Consider the following 20,000-nt stretch of genomic DNA (forward strand, 5'->3'; position numbering starts at 1 on the left):
TTCTCTAAAATTATCTTTCTTAAACACTTATTTCTTTTTTCTTTTTATTTCCTTCACACACAAACACGAGAGGAGAGAGAGAGAGAGAGAGAGAGAGAGAGGAGAGAGAGAGAGAGAGAGAGAGAGAGAGAGAGGGGGGGGGGGGGGGAGAAGGGCGGAGACTGACGTAATGCTGAATGCTGAAGGCTGATTGGCTGTCTGATATAACCTGCCTCGCCCCCTCTCCCTTGGCCCTGCTCACTTCTCTCTCTCTCTCTCTCTAAATGGGACACTATGCTGGTTAAACACCCCCTGACAATCACCTCATCATGCCAGCAGGTGTTGAAACAAGTAGCGGAGAGAGCGCAACGAGTGTGTGGAGGCAGCGGGTGAGCAGGGAGTAAGGCGCCACTTGTCCACCATTATGTGCGCTACCTGCTGCCTGGCCCCCTTCACTCCTTGCCCCAGGTCATAATGCCCCTTACATCACCACCAGCAGGGCCACTACATCCAGTCCCCTCTGCTGTCACACTGACTCACCATGACATGTCCGGGAACAGAGGCAAGCAATGTAAAGATGAGAGGAAGAGGCCAAGAAGTGCAGACCACAACAAATAAGGCGACCATTACTCTCGCCCGCTCCCTCGCTCTGCTGCTGTTGGTACCGACTCGCCCTCGGGAGGTCTCACATTTTATCCTCAGTTATCACTTGACTTGATTATTTTGTATTATAAACAATATATCAAGGGTGGAATCTGCTAGCTTCTCGCTCAACATGGGATGAATAATGTATAATTATTAAAAGTTGGTATATTTTATCAAATCCTCGTTCACCTCCTAAGCCTGACATTGGCTTAGGACATCAATTTTTTTTTATGAATACCCAACATTATTAATAATAATATATAATAACAATTCAATATGGAAAAAAAATTAGATTGTTTGATACTATAAGCGCAAAAATGGGTTCATGTACCTATCTTCAACCATTAACCCATTTATTGGTTGGACTGAGAAGAAAAAAAACAAAAACTTAGAAATAAACATTAATTTTTACCATTCTCTTGCCTCTATTATATTAACGTCCTTATTTACAATGTACCAACGAATACCAGACTCAGAATGAGAGATGCTCCTGAAGGAAGCGTGGATGTGGAGAATTAAGACCTTAGAGGAGAAAGGAAGGCAAGAAGACCTTCTGACCAAGGAAACTGTCATTGGTTCTCAAATAAAACAAAGATGAATAAGGATAAATATCTTGAAACAGATACTATTCTGGCTAATACAACATTCTGGGGAAGAGTTCCAAAGTATAATTCCTCTGATATTGAAAAACCATTCTAATTTGAACATTTTTTGTATTGATGACATCTTGTGGTATCTAGTGTTGGGTTATAGAACATATCTTTAGGAGCAATAGCACAATGACCAGGAAAAATTTGGCAATACTTTATCATGTGACAGTTGAGTTCAGTAGTAGGTGTGGGATAAGTCTTTGCTGCTGCTTTCTCTACTCATGTTGCAATTCCTGTGTTCATTTGTAGATCATTTTCCAAATAATCTTGATGCATTTTTTTTTCTCTTGTATATGTTTAAATCTTTGATCATTGAAAGTAATGTTTCTGCTGTTATTTCTTTTGTTTTGATAAATTGATTGTAAATCGAATTAATTTCTTATATTTTCATAACCTTTACATTCTAAAAGAAAATGTTTTAGTGGTGCAAGTCAACCATGAACTGAGCAAAGTAAAACTTAAAGCAAAGCTTTCATTCTTTGGGAGTAATCCATGTGATCTTTGCTTTAGATGTTCTTGATCCATTGTTCCTGGACAGATCCAGCAGCTTTAGATCTGTAATATATCACAAATTCCACAGATAGAGATGAGCAGCATTTGACTCCAGACAGACACACTGATAAAATTACTGGAAACACAATGAATTTGTTAAAAAAGAATAAGAATGGCATTCTCATTTAGATGAAGGAATGATAAAAAAAAAAGTTGATTTCCATGATAAGACCAAGATTGGAATAGGTGGCAGTGGTGTGTGTGGTCTCCTCATATAAAGAGAAATATTATAAAATTAGAAAAAGTACAAAAAACAGTCATTAAGAAGGTCCCAGAGTTGAATAAGTCGACCTATGAAGAGATGAAGGATGTTGAAAATTTATATCCTTGAAAATAGGAGAGAGAGAGAGAGAGAGAGAGAGAGAGAGAGAGAGAGAGAGAGAGAGAGAGAGAGAGAGAGAGAGAGAGAAATTTAATAAACACCTATAGAGTTATATAGTATAGAAAATGTGGACAAAGAATGTTTTATAACTTGGTTCTATGGTTAACTACACAAAAACTTGTGGAAGGAGATAATGAGTGGAAATAGGTAGGCATATCTCTTTTATTTTTTTTTAATGTAGGAAGGACACTGGCCAAGGGCAACAAAAATCATACAGGGATTGTCATGTTAAGGGCTAATGGCTGCCTGCAACTTCCCTATTTTCCTATGGTTAACATTATATCATCATATCAAATATCATATAGAAATGTGGACAGCAAAATTGACAGTTTTAAAGTAAGTTCAAAGTAAAAAAGTAAAAAATAAACAAAAAATCTGTTGTTACTATAGAGGGTTACAATCAGGTATCATATAGTATTCAAATCTTAATTTTTCCAAGAACCAATGCTCTTTTGTTTTTAATGAGGCAAAGGGGAGAATGTGTCTGTTGTTAATACACCAGACTGGCCATTCAACTAACAAAGTGAGTGGGAATGTCTTGGTTATTATACATGTTTTTTTTCACGCTATAACACTTTAAAAGTCACGTCGGCCCAAAATAGTCTAAGTTTAAGATGAGGCTGGCACATAGAAGCCCCATCCCACCAGAGTCGCTTGGACAGGGCTTCTATGTGCAAGTCTCACCTTAAACTTTGACTATTTTTGGCCAATCCTGATTTTCTTTTTTGACCTGAGGGCATGAATTGTTTACCATCAAAATAACTTACAAAATGCAAATAACTTACACGACCACATTGTTGTAATTTTATCTCATACTATACATAAAAACACAAATTTAAAGCATCCTAGACACTACACTAGAGACAGCTGGTAGATCTGGCTTGCAAGATTTGCACTGAAGCAGGCAAACACATTAGCCTGCAGTACCAGGCAGAGAGGACACACCCAGCACTAGCTGTAGACACATCAGACCCCGCAATGGGGCACCACCATCACACAGCCTTGATTGCACAGACAGTATGTGTGCTGGCAGAAGAAGACAAAGTTCTGCAAAAAAAAGTAATGCAAATTGCTTATTCTGCATCACTCACACGCTATATTCCACACTCACGCAGACTTTACTTTCCACGAACTCTTCACTCCCTTTCCTGGCCTATCAGATGGCTCAGACAATTCTGAAACACCCCCACAACTCTTCCATATCTATTTCTCTTCAACCAAATACCTTTTTCACATGCACACACCACAATACCTGAGCTACACATCCTCTCCTCTTATTTCACACTCATTCACACTGAAATCATTCCTTGTTAGGTTAATCAAGACTCACACCTATTATTAACAGGAGCTCCTAACATGCAATTATCCAGCTATCTGTTGCTCCTCTTGCAATCTTATGCCTTTATTTTCAATGTTACTGCTCTTGTAATCTTAATAAGTGCATGCCTGCCTCCCCTCCTCCAATTCCTTCAGAAAAAACCCCATCCATCATCACCTCATCATTTATCACACTCCCAACAATGCTATATACAGCTGAAATTCCCCTGTCCAAAATTCCTGGGACTGAAAGTGCTGCAGATTTCATTTTCCCAGTTTTTTTAATATTTTTATGTGGATTTATCAAATGGGACAGCTTGGGGTTGGCATCAAGGTTTACACCTACCTTCAATGTGGCTTTACAATGGCCACAAAGAATATCAAAGTGTAAAAACATGACAGCACACCCACAGAACAAAGGCTTCAGTGTTCAAAAAGTAGCAAATTGTCACCCATGCCCTGAGGATGCCATGTTGTCTTTTAGTCACAGAGGGACTGCCAGACACAGCAGAGAGGGATGTCTCTCCTGTGCTTCCCTGCCTGTCCCCCCCTTACCAGCACCTTCTCATTCCACGGCTCACATTTAATTCTTACATTATAACGGGTCCTGGCAAGCTTAACAAAGAGAAGAGTGCTGTGATGGCCCTTGTTTGAGAGGGCTTGCTACTTGTGAGACTGGAAGGGAGACAGCAAGATCAGCAGCGAAAGCTATGACAAAGGTATGATACAAAAGCCATGACAAAGGCAGATACAAAAATAGTAAGCTGTTGCATTGTAAAAACTGATTTGCTGCACCTTCTTTTAGTCAGAAGAGGCTTGGGAGTTGCAGGGTAACAGAGACTGTACTGGCGCACTAGGCATAGCTGTCACTCCCAAGAGAAAGAAAGGCTCTTGGTGATAAAGGAAGGCAGATACAAGAATAGTAAGCTGATGCATTGTAAAAACTGATTTGCTGCACCTTCTTTTAGTCAGAAGAGGCTTGGGAGTTGCAGGGTAACAGAGTAACAGCTGTTCCAACCACTGAGAAGCCTTTGCCAACTAACTGTGTGACGGCTGCTTCTGATCTTCCCATCTTTCTTCCTGTCTGACAATTACTGATCCCTTCTTGAACAACCACAATCACAACACTCTTATGAGAAGAATTAAGCTGTAGCAAGCGGGAAACAAGCAGGGCAATGTGGGAAAGACATCTCCCACTATGCTTGACTGTTATTATCAGTGTCAAGGATTCAAAAACTGAGTATTGCATCTTCAGAGCACACAAGTTACAGACAGAGGACCTCAACTGTACTAACACAACACAGTATTCACCTGACTGTTGGTTCCTGAAAGGCTCCAGTCAGATGTGCTTGTTGCTCCTCATTTACAGAAGTCTCCCAAGGTCTCTTCTCTGTCACCTGAGGGAAAACACAGTCAACAAACACTGCAGCATTATTACACAGCATGGGAGGCACGACAGAATACACTGATATGCACCTTCAAGAAATGAAAAGAATTAAAGCAGCAAACTGTGCCATTTATACACAGCAAATGTTGGTCTGGGGGTCAGGAAAGATATGAGTAGAAGCAGTAGTAGTAGTAGTAGTAGTAGTAGTAGTAGTAGTAGTAGTAGTAGTAGTAGTAGTAGCAGTAGTAGTAGTTTTAATTCCTCAAAGAACAGTTCTATTGCTTTAATTTCCTGCCTATCTAAAGTTTTTAATCTACCCTCAACAGGAATATTCTTAAACATCTATCACTTCACAGCCTTCTTCTATCTGATCGCCAGTATTAGGGTCCATCAAGGCTGCTCTACTGGTGATCTTCTGGCTTTCCTTACTGAGTCTTGGTCATCATCCTCTTTTAGAGATTTTGGTGAAACTTTTGCTGTTGCCTTGGACATATCAAAAGCTTCTGATAGTCTGGCACAAAGCTTGCATTTCCAAACTACCCTCCTACGGTTTCTATCCTTCTCTCTGTAACTTCATCTCAAGTTTCCTTTCTGACCGTTCTATTGCTGCTGTGGTAGACAGTCACTGTTCTTCTCCTAAATCTATTAACAGTGGTGTTCCTCAGCGTTCTGTCACCCACTCTCTTCTTATTATTCATTAATGATCTTCTAAACCAAACTTCTTGTCTTATCCACTCCTACTCTGATGATACCACCCTGCACTTTTCCACGTCTTTTCATAGACGTGCAACCCTTCAGGAGGTAAACATATCACGCAGGGAAGCCACAGAACGCCTGACTTCTGATCTTTCCAAAATTTCTGATTGGGGCAGAGCAAACTTGGTATTGTTCAATGCCTCAAAAACTCAATTCCTCCATCTATCAACTCGACACAACCTTCCAGACAACTATCCCCTCTTCTTCAATGACACTCAACTGTCCCCTCTTCTACACTGAACATCCTCGGTCTGTCCTTTACTTATAATCTGAACTGGAAACTTCACATCTCATCTCTAGCTAAAACAGCATCTATGAAGTTAGGTGTTCTGAGACGTCTCCGCCAGTTTTCTCACCCCCCCAGCTGCTAACTCTGTACAAGGGCCTTATCCATCCATGTATGGAGTATGCTTCACATGTCTGGGGGGTTCCACTCATACTGCTCTTCTAGACAGGGTGGAATCAAAAGCTTTTCGTCTCATCAACTCCTCTCCTCTAACTGACTGTCTTCAGCCCCTCTCTCACCGCCGCAATGTTGCATATCTAGCTGTCTTCTCCCGCTATTTTCATGCTAACTGCTCTTCTGATCTTGCTAACTGCATGCCTCCCCTCCTTCCACGGCCTCGCTGCACAAGACTTTCTTCTTTCTCTCACCCCTATTCTGTCCACCTCTCTAATGCAAGAGTTAACCAGTATTCTCAATCATTCATCCCTTTCTCTGGTAAACTCTGGAACTCCCTGCCTGCTTCTGTATTTCCACCTTCCTATGACTTGAATTCCTTCAAGAGGGAGGTTTCAAGACACTTATCCATCAATTTTTGACCACTGCTTTGACCCTTTTATGGGACTGACATTTCAGTGGGCATATTTTTATAAGATTTTTGTTGCCCTTGGCCAGTGTCACTCATACATTAAAAAAAAAAAAAAAAAAAAAAAAAAAAAAAAAAAGCTGGCAATCCCACACACACACACACACACACACACACACACACACACACACACACACACACACACACACACACACACACACACACACACAGACATCATTCACACTCTTAGCCCCATCAGTCCCTAGTGGAAAAGGACAGTCAGACACAGCACAGCTGGTCACATACATCCAAACAGAACTTGACTTAATCCTGTAAAATACAAACAGGTCTATACAAAATACAGAAAAGACATGCAAGTGGAGGCATCACCAACCTCCTCCGGGAATCTGGCAGGACAAACGGCACGGCAGAACCCATTCTTGCTCCCGTACTCCACATGCTGGTCTAGCATCATCGAGTGGGCAAAGCAGTTGTAGCGTTTCTCCCACTCACTCTCTCTGCTGAAGTCTCTGTTCTGAATCTCTCTGCTGAAGTCTCTGTTCTGAATCTGACGCAGAAGCTGAGGCGACAGTACCGGCAGCACAGCGTCAACCTGAGGAATGTCACCAATGTTCAGTCAATCAAACCATAAAAACACTATTGAAACTCCCCTTAACTTCCACTAGAGCTTGTTGAAAGTGAGAGACACAGCACTGCAACACATAAGAACAGCATCCTCTTAGGAAAATGTTCCTGCTGTGTGTGGATTTGTGAGAGAAAAGTACACAGTTGTTTTGCAGGAGTGAAGCCATTCTGAAAGATAATGTGTCACCTTTTGGAGAAATGTGCCTGTGTGTTACAGGCACACTGTCCAAGCAAGATTCCACCACCAGCACCTGCGGATCCCTCTGGATAGACAGTGAAGGTCTTAGCAGCATCACTCCCTGGCTCTGTGAATAATGTGACAGATTTCAACACAGTGTTCTCAAGATTTCAATAGTCAATATCTTCCATGGCTACACAGGCCCACAGTCTTATCAAACAAACTTCCAATTGATTTATTATAACTAATTAATCAGACATTTGAATCAAGTGACTGAGATGTCAGGGAGTCAAGACAGGCTCATGCAGTAGTGGCCAGTCAAAGCAGCAGAGTGCAAGGAACTAATTCTCAAAGAGTGGTGGATGAAAAGAACAGACTCAGTAATCAGGTTGTTAGTGCTGAGTCACTAGGGAGATTTTAAAAGAAGATACACAAATCTAGGGATAGGGATAAGTAGAAATAGGTAGACACATTCAATTGAGGAAGTGCCATGTGCAGGCCTGATGGCTCCTTGCAGCTCCCCTCATGTTCTCATGTTGTTATGTTCGCCAAGACACTGAAGCGACTCACTCAGGCGCACAAACTTCTCCAGCTTGGAGAGAATGTCTCGGCGGTTGTGCTCAAGTAGGGTCTTCAGGAACCTCTTAACAGTAAGGTCCTGGAAGTGTGGGCACTCCTCCATCGTGGTGAAAACTGCGTGGGTGAAGGCATCGCTTCTCAGGCACCGCTGCAAAGTATTACAGCCTCCCTTAACAACATGTACATGCTTACAAACATTTTATCACTTAACTCAGAAAGAAAAAAAGGAGTTATTTGAATCTGTGGTCAGCAGCAATCCATGTAAAAGTGAAAGTGTGGACACTGAAGCCGTGAATAATGAGAGATGACTGTATTACCATCATTTTTATTATTACTATTTTTTTTATCATTACCATTTTTGTGGAAAACAGCCTTAGTACATGTATGCATTATTAATATTTTTACATTTGTGTCAACCTTTTTTTTTCTTTTTTTTTTTTTTTATGTAGGAAGGACACCACAATCCCTCCACTTTCCCTCACTCCAGCTGTTTGTGTTCCAGGAAAGCAAGCACCACCTCTCCTCTTTAGGCCCTCTCCCATTCCTGCCTGGCATCTTCCCAGAGCTACTACTACTACTACTACTACTACTACTACTACTACTACTACTACTATGAAAATAGCAGTAAAAGACAGCTAGATATGCAACATTATGGCGGTGAGAGAGAGGCTGAAGACAGTCAGTTAGAGGAGAGGAGTTGATGAGATGAAAAGCTTTTGATTCCACCCTGTCTAGAAGAGCAGTATGTGTGAAACCCCCCCAGACATGTGAAGCATACTCCATACATGGACGGATAAGGCCCTTGTACAGAGTTAGCAGCTGGGGGGGTTAGAAAAACTGGAGGAGACGTCTCAGACCACCTAACTTCATAGAAGCTGTTTTAGCTAGAGATGAGATGTGAAGTTTCCAGTTCAGATTATAAGTAAAGGGCAGACCAAGGATATTCAGTGTAGAAGAGGGGACAGTTGAGTGTCATTGAAGAAGAGGGGATAGTTGTCTGGAAGGTTGTGTTGAGTTGATAGATGGAGGAATTGAGTTTTTGAGGCACTGAACAATACCAAGTTTGCTCTGCCCCAATCAGAAATTTTGGAAAGATCAGAAGTCAGGCGTTCTGTGGCTTCCCTGCGTGATATGTTTACCTCCTGAAGGGTTGCAAGTCTATGAAAAGACGTGGAAAAGTGCAGGGTGGTATCATCAGCGTAGGAGTGGATAGGACAAGAAGTTTGGTTTAGAAGATCATTAATGAATAATAAGAAGAGAGTGGGTGACAGAACGCTGAGGAACACCACTGTTAATAGATTTAGGAGAAGAACAGTGACTGTCTACCACAGCAGCAATAGAACGGTCAGAAAGGAAACTTGAGATGAAGTTACAGAGAGAAGGATAGAAACCGTAGGAGGGTAGTTTGGAGATCAAAGCTTTGTGCCAGACTCTATCAAAAGCTTTTGATATGTCCAAGGCAACAGGAAAAGTTTCACCAAAATCTCTAAAAGAGGATGACCAAGACTCAGTAAGGAAAGCCAGAAGATCACCAGTAGAGCGGCCTTGACGGAACCCATACTGGTGATCAGATAGAAGGTTGTGAAGTGATAGATGTTTAAGAATCTCCCTGTTGAGGATAGATTCAAAAACTTTAGATAGGCAGGAAATTAAAGCAATAGGACGGTAGTTTGAGGGATTAGAACGGTCACCCTTTTTAGGAACAGGTTGAATGTAGGCAAACTTCCAGCAAGAAGGAAAGGTAGATGTTGACAGACAGAGCTGAAAGAGTTTGACTAGGCAAGGTGCAAGCACGGAGGCACAGTTTCGGAGAACAATAGGAGGGACCCCATCAGGTCCATAAGCCTTTCGAGGGTTTAGGCCAGCGAGGGCATGGAAGACATCATTGCAAAGAATTTTAATAGGTGGCATGAAGTAGTCAGAGGGTGGAGGAGAGGGAGGAACAAGCCCAGAATCCTCCAAGGTAGAGTTTTTAGCAAAGGTTTGAGCAAAGAGTTCAGCTTTAGAAATAGATGTGATAGCAGTGGTGCCATCTGGTTGAAATAGAGGAGGGAAAGAAGAAGAAGCAAAGTTATTGGAGATATTTTTGGCTAGATGCCAGAAATCACGAGGGGAGTTAGATCTTGAAAGGTTTTGACATTTTCTGTTAATGAAGGAGTTTTTGGCTAGTTGGAGAACAGACTTGGCATGGTTCCAGCCAGAAATATAAAGTGCATGAGATTCTGGTGATGGAAGGCTTAAGTACCTTTTGTGGGCCACCTCTCTATCATGTATAGCACGAGAACAAGCTGTGTTAAACCAAGGTTTAGAAGGTTTAGGGCAAGAAAAAGAGTGAGGAATGTACGCCTCCATGCCAGACACTATCACCTCTGTTATGCGCTCAGCACACAAAGACGGCTCTCTGACATGGAAGCAGTAGTCATTCCAAGGAAAATCAGCAAAATACCTCCTCAGGTCCCCCCAACTAGCAGAGGCAAAACACCAGAGGCACCTTCACTTAGGGGGATCCTGAGGAGGGATTGGAGTGATAGGACAAGATAAAGATATGAGATTGTGATCGGAGTTTACATACAAAATACTTATAATACAGAGAAATAAATAAAAAATAGAACAGCTTTCATGGGTACAATAATAATAGAGTCCTTTAAAGAGAATAATGTCACCTTTCATTATCAATTGTTAGCTTTGTCTTGTCTGAGGTGAGGGTGCCACTGACTTCTTCCTCTCTCAACTGTCTATAGCTTGTCTATGTCATGCTGTAGCTGACTGCATTCATCTTGTGACTGAAGTGTGTCTGAAAATCACATTGATTTTTTATTTTTTTTTTTTATGTAGGAAGGATACTGGCCAAGGGCAACAAAAATCTAATAAAAAAAAAATGCCCACTGAAATGCCAGTCCCTTAAAAGGGTCAAAGCAGTGGTCAAAAATTGGTGGATAAGTGTCTTGAAACCTCCCTCTTGAAGGAATTCAAGTCATAGGAAGGTGGAAATACAGAAGCAGGCAAGGAGTTCCAGAGTTTACCAGAGAAAGGGATGAATGATTGAGAATACTGGTTAACTCTTGCGTTAGAGAGGTGGACAGAATAGGAGTGAGAGAAAGAAGAAAGTCTTGTGCAGCGAGGCCGCGGAAGGAGGGGAGGCATGCAGTTAGCAAGATCAGAAGAGCAGTTAGCATGAAAATAGCGGTAGAAGACAGCTAGAGATGCAACATTGCGGCGGTGAGAGAGAGGCTGAAGACAGTCAGTTAGAGGAGAGGAGTTGATGAGACGAAAAGCTTTTGATTCCACCCTGTCTAGAAGAGCAGTATGAGTGGAACCCCCCCAGACATGTGAAGCATACTCCATACATGGACGGATAAGGCCCTTGTACAGAGTTAGCAGCTGGGGGGGTGAGAAAAACTGGCGGAGACGTCTCAGACCACCTAACTTCATAGAAGCTGTTTTAGCTAGAGATGAGATGTGAAGTTTCCAGTTCAGATTATAAGTAAAGGACAGACCAAGGATGTTCAGTGTAGAAGAGGGGACAGTTGAGTGTCATTGAAGAAGAGGGGATAGTTGTCTGGAAGGTTGTGTCGAGTTGATAGATGGAGGAATTGAGTTTTTGAGGCATTGAACAATACCAAGTTTGCTCTGCCCCAATCAGAAATTTTGGAAAGATCAGAAGTCAGGTGTTCTGTGGCTTCCCTGCGTGATATGTTTACCTCCTGAAGGGTTGCACGTCTATGAAAAGACGTGGAAAAGTGCAGGGTGGTATCATCAGCGTAGGAGTGGATAAGACAAGAAGTTTGGTTTAGAAGATCATTAATGAATAATAAGAAGAGAGTGGGTGACAGAACGCTGAGGAACACCACTGTTAATAGATTTAGGAGAAGAACAGTGACTGTCTACCACAGCAGCAATAGAACGGTCAGAAAGGAAACTTGAGATGAAGTTACAGAGAGAAGGATAGAAACTGTAGGAGGATAGTTTGGAAATCAAAGCTTTGTGCCAGACTCTATCAAAAGCTTTTGATATGTCCAAGGCAACAGCAAAAGTTTCACCAAAATCTCTAAAAGAGGATGACCAAGACTCAGTAAGGAAAGCCAGAAGATCACCAGTAGAGCGGCCTTGACGGAACCCATACTGGCGATCAGATAGAAGGTTGTGAAGTGATAGATGTTTAAGAATCTCCCTGTTGAGGATAGATTCAAAAACTTTAGATAGGCAGGAAATTAAAGCAATAGGACGGTAGTTTGAGGGATTAGAACGGTCACCCTTTTTAGGAACAGGTTGAATGTGGGCAAACTTCCAGCAAGAAGGAAAGGTAGATGTTGACAGACAGAGCTGAAAGAGTTTGACTAGGCAAGATGCAAGCATGGAGGCACAGTTTCGGAGAACAATAGGAGGGACCCCATCAGGTCCATAAGCCTTCCAAGGGTTAGGCCAGAGAGGGCATGGAAAACATCATTGCAAAGAATTTTAATAGGTGGCATGAAGTAGTCAGAGGGTGGAGGAGAGGGAGGAACAAGCCCAGAATCCTCCAAGGTAGAGTTTTTAGCAAAGGTTTGAGCAAAGAGTTCAGCTTTAGAAATAGATGTGATAGCAGTGGTGCCATCTGGTTGAAATAGAGGAGGGAAAGAAGAAGAAGCAAAGTTATTGGAGATATTTTTGGCTAGATGCCAGAAATCACGAGGGGAGTTAGATCTTGAAAGGTTTTGACATTTTCTGTTAATGAAGGAGTTTTTGGCTAGTTGGAGAACAGACTTGGCATGGTTCTGGGCAGAAATATAAAGTGCATGAGATTCTGGTGATGGAAGGCTTAAGTACCTTTTGTGGGCCACCTCTCTATCATGTATAGCACGAGAACAAGCTGTGTTAAACCAAGGTTTAGAAGGTTTAGGGCAAGAAAAAGAGTGAGGAATGTACGCCTCCATGCCAGACACTATCACCTCTGTTATGCGCTCAGCACACAAAGACGGGTCTCTGACACGGAAGCAGTGGTCATTCCAAGGAAAATCAGCAAAATACCTCCTCAGGTCCCCCCAACTAGCAGAGGCAAAGCGCCAGAGGCACCTTCACTTAGGGGGATCCTGAGGAGGGATTGGAGTGATAGGACAAGATAAAGATATGAGATTGTGATCGGAGTTTACATACAAAATACTTATAATACAGAGAAATAAATAAAAAATAGAACAGCTTTCATGGGTACAATAATAATAGAGTCCTTTAAAGAGAATAATGTCACCTTTCATTATCAATTGTTAGCTTTGTCTTGTCTGAGGTGAGGGTGCCACTGACTTCTTCCTCTCTCAACTGTCTATAGCTTGTCTATGTCATGCTGTAGCTGACTGCATTCATCTTGTGACTGAAGTGTGTCTGAAAATCACATTGATGATCATTAAATAATTCATATGCCATCCATACAATCACATAAGAACATAAGAACATAAGAAATAAGGGAAGCTGCAAGAAGGGAGCAGGCTTACACGTGGCAGTCCCTGTATGAAACACTCCTACCTATTTCCATCTGTTATCCCCATCCATAAACTTGTCTAATCTTCTCTTAAAGCTCTCTAGTGTCCTACCACTAACTACATGATTACTGAGTCCGTTCCACTCATCTACCACTCGATTTGAGAACCAATTTTTTCCTATCTCCTTCCTAAACCTAAATTTTTCAAGCTTGAACCCGTTATTTCTTGTTCAAAGGTTGGCTATTTGTCTGGAATGAATATGAGTACAATGCAAGGTGAGGCACCACACAGGATATGAATGCAGCCCGACACTCTCCAACGTACAAAACCTTAGTTAGCTGCACCCATAAATTAACATTAAAATTATATTAAAATGCCCTTTAGTCCCTCCCAAATAACACCATATCAATGTGTCAATGTGTATTCAATGCATATTAATAACACAGCTGCCTTGAAATATTTCAATATACAGTCTGCATAACACCTACCTACACTCACCTCACATAACAACAAAACAACCTCTCTCTCTCACACACACACACACACACACACACACACACACACACACACACACACACACACACACACACCTCATGAATATTTCCTTGAACCTAACCTAACCTAACCTACACTCACCTCACCTAACAAGAAAATAAGCTCTCTCTCACTCTCTCACACACACACACACACACACACACACACACACACACACACACACACACACACGTCTCAGAAACATGCTGCCGCCTGACGCGCCTCGGCCTACTCGTGCCACCAGACACCACAATAAGATGACGCCCCTAAAGGTGCCACGTACGGACCGGTACAGACTCAGTGCGATTCCCACCATGGTGCGAGCCATCAATCAATAGTCTCTTCTAGATTAGACTTACCTTTAGGATTAATGTCAAGTATTTCCCCACCACCAATGTACATTTTCAGTTTGTTGACTGCCTAAAGAATAAACCGTTTATTATTATTATTATTATTATTATTATTATTATTATTATTATTACACACACACACACACACACACACACACACACCTCATGAATATTCCCTTGAAGTGTTCCTTTGACGTGACCCGAGACACGAGACCTTCCCGGTACAAGTTAACTTAGTGAATACTTGCAAATTAGTACTTATTAGGCTAGGTCATTTTTGGTTAAATGAGGTTAATGAAGGAGTTTAATGAAGGTAGTTTAGCTTAGGTTAATGACCTCAGCAAAGCCCTGTTTTCATAATATTCTAATTCTCATTCTTAGACAATTCTTAGACATTCTTAGACAAGGAATGTGAAAAGTGGTTCATCTCTCTCTCTCTCTCAAGCCAGCTACTCAAGCTTGACTGGGGCACAGGAACACAAAAAGCAACATTGCATGTACTTTGTTAAACTGAAATTTTATACCACACCCTAAAAAAAAAATAAAATAAAAAAAAATAAAAAATAAAAAATAAAAAAAAAAGCATATATATAACACACACACACACACACACACACACACACACACACACACACACACACACCCGAGGGAGTCATTAACCTAACCTAACCACCACTACCACCACCTAACCTGGTGCCACTCATGAAGGAATGTGGTCCCAGGATGACTGGGCTTATGGCTTAGTCAAAATGGGTTCCCAGTTATTAATTTCTGTTACAGTTATGCTTATAAGGACTCCAAACATTGCTTCTGGCACTGCTAATTGCTTTGTGTCACAGTGAAACGGTAAAAGATCACCCATTGCTACACATCTTGCCATGCAGTATCAAATTAATAACCTTATACAAGTCACACCAGCCTGTTATTAAGAAATTAAGGTTTTAAATGTAGACAGTCTTTCATGAGCTTGCATTGATGGGATATGCTACTTATAGTGACAAATTCCTACCAAAAACTTCATTAATCTCAAGAAACCAACAGAATCCCAAATGGAAACAAATATCTATTCTGTGTTTGCACAATTCCTCTATTTAAGTGCACACCGAGGCATCTGTACATTCCCTTAACCTTAATCTTTCTACTCACCGCGGGAAAAGTGCAGCTGAAGGAGGGAGCAGGAAAAAAAAGCCACATTTTGAAGCCAAACCATTCCTGACCCTGTGCTACGTGACTTACAAGGGGAAGAGACCGCGGGCTTAAATATTTTCTTTGTTATGGTTATTTTAGCATTTATCTCTGGCCTTTTTCGTATTTTTCCCATTATTAATTTCTCATGTTCTTATTTTGTAATGCTTTAGTGACAGTGTTAATGATGAACCAATCCAATTATATAAATCTTTTTTATTTTTTTATTTGGGTGGATGGGGGAATTTCTTGGTCTACAAATCTTCATTACACACATAATCCCAGTGGCTGTACTTAAGATAAAAACTGTTTGCTCTAGAACACTCCTGGCTTTACATATCTGCTTTACTTACGGTCCCAAAACATTTTACAGTATTGAAGCCTAACACATTTCAGTCTGATAAATGCTTCATGTAATCTGTTTATCATATCCTCTAACTCAACTTTGTTTTTATGGGTGAGGATGACTTAATTAAAATGAATCCAAAACATTTTCCCACACAAGATATTAGGAATTATAACTTATTCTCTAAAGACTCAAGTTTGTTTATGTGTGAAGCCTACATTACCTACTCCACACTAGATATTAGCAATTATATCGTATTTTTAAAGACTTAATTTTGTCTGTGTGTGTGTGGGAGACTATACTGAAAACATAGTTATTTCAATTACTCGGTAAATTCAGCTAGGAGAGGTATATTTGTGACCACCTAACCTGCCAATATCTCCTAAAGTAGACTCCATTCAAAAGTTTCATTGATAGGCAGGTGAGGTATAGAGAGGTCAAACTCCACCACCCCTCTTTAATTTGAGAGAAAATAATAGAAAACTTCAAGAGAGAGAGAGAGAGAGAGAATTGGTGGGACATGATATAGTTTACTTGAGTGGAGAAGAGGTCAGGAAGAAGATAAATAAATGAATAAATAAATAAAACGCTATTTTCTCCACCACCCATTCCTTACCCATCAAAAAAAATTAAATAAATAAACAAAAAAACATTATTTTCTCCCTGTCACCCATTTCTTCACCCATTTCTTCCCCATCACCCATCACTTACCAAGTCCAGCACCACCGCCACCGTGTAGCTAAATGGGAGATGGGCAGCTGTCCCATACACTGTGTTCTGGAAGATCCCAATGGCAACTGTAATGGGAGGGGAATGGGTTAGCAGGACTGGTGATGGTGATGAGGAGGAGGAGGAGGAGAGAAGATAAGGAAGAGATAAAGAAAAAAAACAGATAGAAACTAAATTATTTATCCTCCTCCTCCTCCTCCTCCTCCTCCTCCTCCTCCTCCTCCTGTCTTCCTCTGCAATCATCAAAGTAGACGTTTAAGTTAGAATCTCTCTCTCTCTCTCTCTCTCTCTCTCTCTCTCTCTCTCTCTCTGTAATTCCTTCATTTCTTAGTCATTATTAACTTCATTTCCTTTACACTTCCAAACACCTCTGAACAACCCCAAACACACCCACACACACCCAGACACCACCACACACCCGCAAACACACACACACACACCCAGACACCACCACACACCCGCAAACACACACACACACACCCAGACAACACCACACACCCGCAAACACACACACACACACCCAGACAACACCACACACCCGCAAACTCACCCACACACACCCAGACACCACCACACACCCGCAAACACACACACACACACACCCAGACACCACCACACACCCGCAAACACACACACACACACCCAGACAACACCACACAACTCCAAACACACCCAAACAAACCCACACTAACTCAGACGTATCCCTCACCCCCCCTCACCCCAATATGTAATCACCCCTTATATGTAATTCAAATAAGATAAATTAGTTTAATATTCTGTCTCTCTGTCTCTCTCTCTCACACACACACACACACATACACTTCAATGATACACAAAATAATAATAACAAAAATAAGAAATAAAGAATGAATAGGGAATGATTGATAATACAACTCTTTCTCTCTCTCTCTCTCTCTCTCTCTCTCTCTCTCTCTCTCTCTCTCTCTCTCTCTCTCTCTCTCTACATACGTTCTTGGCAGTGATGAACATATTCCGAGGCATCAGTGTTCAGACTCTGTGCACAACTAAGGTCAGGAACACAAGGCAGTACCTGGAAAGAGGAGAGAGGTTAGGAGGAGGAGGAGGAGGAGGAGGAGGAGGAGGAGGAGGATAACAAAAGACAGAGGAGGAGGAGGAGGAGGAAGGGGGAAGGAGAAGGAGGAGGCAGAAAGAGAAGAATAATAAGAATAAGAACAAGAAAAACATGAATAAGAAGAACAAGAAGAAAGGCAAATAGAAGAAGAAGAAGAAAAAGATAAGACAATAAGATAAAAACCAAAGATATATATATATAAAGCAAAAACACACTTGCCAAACCTACACAAACATGAACCAAGCCTCTCTGGAACACAACAGCTGACACCACACCTCCCCAAACAACACTCCCCAACCCAGTGGAGCCGTACAAACCTACACACACAACCAAAACAAACCTGTCGGGCGGCCCTTCATTAAACGGCTCGGAATCTTGAAGGGGTGTCAAGATTCCGGAATCAGGTTTGACCTCAGCAACATCCCTTGGTCCTCTGGGGGCTCCCAATTGGGGTCCTCAAGGGCGGGGTGATGCTGGGGTCATGGGAGGGTGATCCGCCAGGGGTGTTGACACGGGACAGATCTACAGAAGCTAAGGGTGCCAGGTAGTCCCCAGTGTGGTGTCTGTCAGGGCCCGAGTCCCCTGCGCCTTCCTTGCTGTACATGTTGATGGTGAGGCTGAGGTGGTGGTGACTGGTGATTGAGAGAGGCATGGTGGGGTGTTTGGGGGTCCTGGGGGTGTCTGGGTAAGTTATGTGGTGTTTTGGGGTGTTTGGGTGTGTTTTGAGTGTGTCTGAAGCTGTCTTAGGTGTGTTTAGATGTGTATTTAGTGTTTTTTTCTGTGTTTTAAAATATTTTAGGTGTGTTTATGGGTATTTTTGTGTGTGTGTGTGTGCATGTGTGTGTGTGTGTGTTGAGGGGTGTGTGAGGGTGGGTGAGGGCAGTTAAAGGGGTGTTTGGATCAGTTTTTTAAAGGTGGCTGTAGCAGTGATGGGCTGAGATGGGGAAAAATTGGGGGGTACTGGAGTGGGCCTAGATGGGGCTGGAATGGGGCTAAGCAGACTGGAAATAGAGGGAAGCAAGACTAGAATGGACTTGGAATAGAGGAAAAACTAACAGGAATGGGTGGAAATGTGGCAAAACTGACTGGAATTTAATAGGAATACAGCAGAGACTGGAATTGTGCTGGAATAAGGCAGAACTGACTGGAAGGCACAGGATTGGGGGAAAAGCTGACTGGAGCTGGAATGGGCAGGAATGGAGGTGTAGGAATGGGTGTTTTAAATGGGATATCCTTGTGTTTAAGAGATGGGTGGCTGAGTTTTAGTGATGGGTAGCCATGTGTGTGTTCAAGTGTTTTATGAAGATATATTTGAGATGTTTTTTGAGGTATTTTGAGGTATTTTGGGGTGTGTTTAGGTATGTTTGAGTGTTTGGGAATGTTTTGAGTGTGTTTGGGTGTGTTTGGGTGTGTTTGAAGGTGTTTTAAGTGTGTTTGGGAGTATTTTGAGTGTGTTTGGGTGTGTTTAGGTATGTTTGAGTGTGTTTGGGAATGTTTTGAGTGTGTTTGGGTGTGTTTGAAGGTGTTTTAAGTGTGTTTGGGAGTATTTTGAGTGTTTAAGTGTGTTTTGAATGTGTTTTGGTGTGTTTAAGTGTTTTAAAAGTGTTTTGGTGTATTTAAGTGTTCTGGTATGTTTTTGTGTGTGTTTAAGTGTGTTTTGGGATGTTTAGAGTGGTTTTGAGTGTGTTTTGGGGTGTTTTGTGTGTTTTGAGAGTGTTTTGATGTGTTCTAAGTGTTTATAAGTGTATTTGAGTGTGTTTTGGGGTGTTTTGTGTGTTTTGAGAGTGTTTTGATGTGTTCTAAATGTTTATAAGTGTATTTTAATAGTGACAGTTGGAGTATGGAAGAAATGTTTCAACTCAGACACTTCTAAATGCTGCAACACAATTCCAGGTTATTCCAGATTTCAGTACAGGGTGAAAGTGTAGATTCCAGGACTTCAGGTGGTACTAGGTGGTTCCAGTGGCTTGTGGTGGTGGTGGTGGTGGTGCTAAGTGGGTGACAGGTGCGCTCAAGTGGTTGCAAAAGTCGTTCCAGGTGAAATAATTAGTTTTTTTCTGATAAATTCCAGGTAGTTATTATTTTTTTTAGTTCTGGGTCTTTTTTTTATAATTGTTAGTGTTTTCAAGTGGTTTTATTTAATTTTCCAAGTTTCTTTTTTCCTTTCTAAGTGATAATTAAGTTTCAAAGGTTTTCCAGGTAATGATTAAAAAATTTCAAGTGTTCTTTTCAAGTGATAATTAAAGTTTCAAATGTTAATTAAGTCACAAAGGTGTTTTCAAGTGTTTTTCAAGTAGTATTTCAGTTTTGAAGGTAATTTTTCAAGTGTTAATTAAGTCACAAAGGTGTTTTCAAGTGTTTTTCAAGTGTTAATTAAGTCTCAAAGATGTTTTCAGCTGTTTTGAAAAGGTATTCCAGTTTTCAAGGTGTT

General features: G+C 41.4%; 2 protein-coding genes across 4 annotated transcripts in view; both read right to left on the minus strand.

Annotated features, from left to right (window-relative positions):
- The window catches only part of LOC135107742 (uncharacterized), a 29,869-nt gene extending 29,236 nt beyond the window's left edge, over positions 1–633 (minus strand). For 2 of the 3 annotated variants that reach the window (XR_010271967.1, XM_064018053.1), the window contains exon 1: positions 520–633. Coding sequence is in view for 1 of the 3 variants with exons in the window: in XM_064018053.1 (XP_063874123.1) it covers positions 520–606 (87 nt within the window). In the remaining 2 variants the exon portion in view is untranslated. The remainder of the gene's footprint in view (positions 1–519) is intronic. The other variant, XM_064018054.1, reaches the window with a different exon arrangement.
- Positions 634–2,356: 1,723 nt separating this feature from the next.
- Positions 2,357–15,460, minus strand: LOC135107743 (uncharacterized). Its single transcript, XM_064018055.1, has 8 exons — positions 15,363–15,460; positions 13,104–13,234; positions 10,543–10,673; positions 7,871–8,027; positions 7,310–7,427; positions 6,872–7,090; positions 4,837–4,922; positions 2,357–3,255 (listed from the first exon to the last, which is right to left on the minus strand). The coding sequence occupies exons 4-6, from the start codon at positions 7,980–7,982 to the stop codon at positions 6,949–6,951; spliced, it is 372 nt and encodes a 123-aa protein (XP_063874125.1). The 5' UTR covers positions 7,983–8,027; positions 10,543–10,673; positions 13,104–13,234; positions 15,363–15,460; the 3' UTR covers positions 2,357–3,255; positions 4,837–4,922; positions 6,872–6,948.
- Positions 15,461–20,000: the final 4,540 nt, after the last annotated feature.

This window comes from Scylla paramamosain, chromosome 15 (assembly GCF_035594125.1).
Source record: "Scylla paramamosain isolate STU-SP2022 chromosome 15, ASM3559412v1, whole genome shotgun sequence".
NCBI classification, from domain to species: Eukaryota; Metazoa; Arthropoda; class Malacostraca; order Decapoda; family Portunidae; genus Scylla; species Scylla paramamosain.

Coding starts and splice junctions, on each gene's coding strand:
- LOC135107743 (XM_064018055.1), bottom strand. CDS start 7,982: ATGGAGGAGTGCCCACACTTCCAGGACCTTACTGTTAAGAGGTTCCTG. Junction 7,428..7,870: donor GGAGAAGTTTGTGCGCCTGA/GTGAGTCGCTTC, acceptor CATTATTCACAG/AGCCAGGGAGTGATGCTGCT. Junction 7,091..7,309: donor CAGGCACATTTCTCCAAAAG/GTGACACATTAT, acceptor GACATTCCTCAG/GTTGACGCTGTGCTGCCGGT.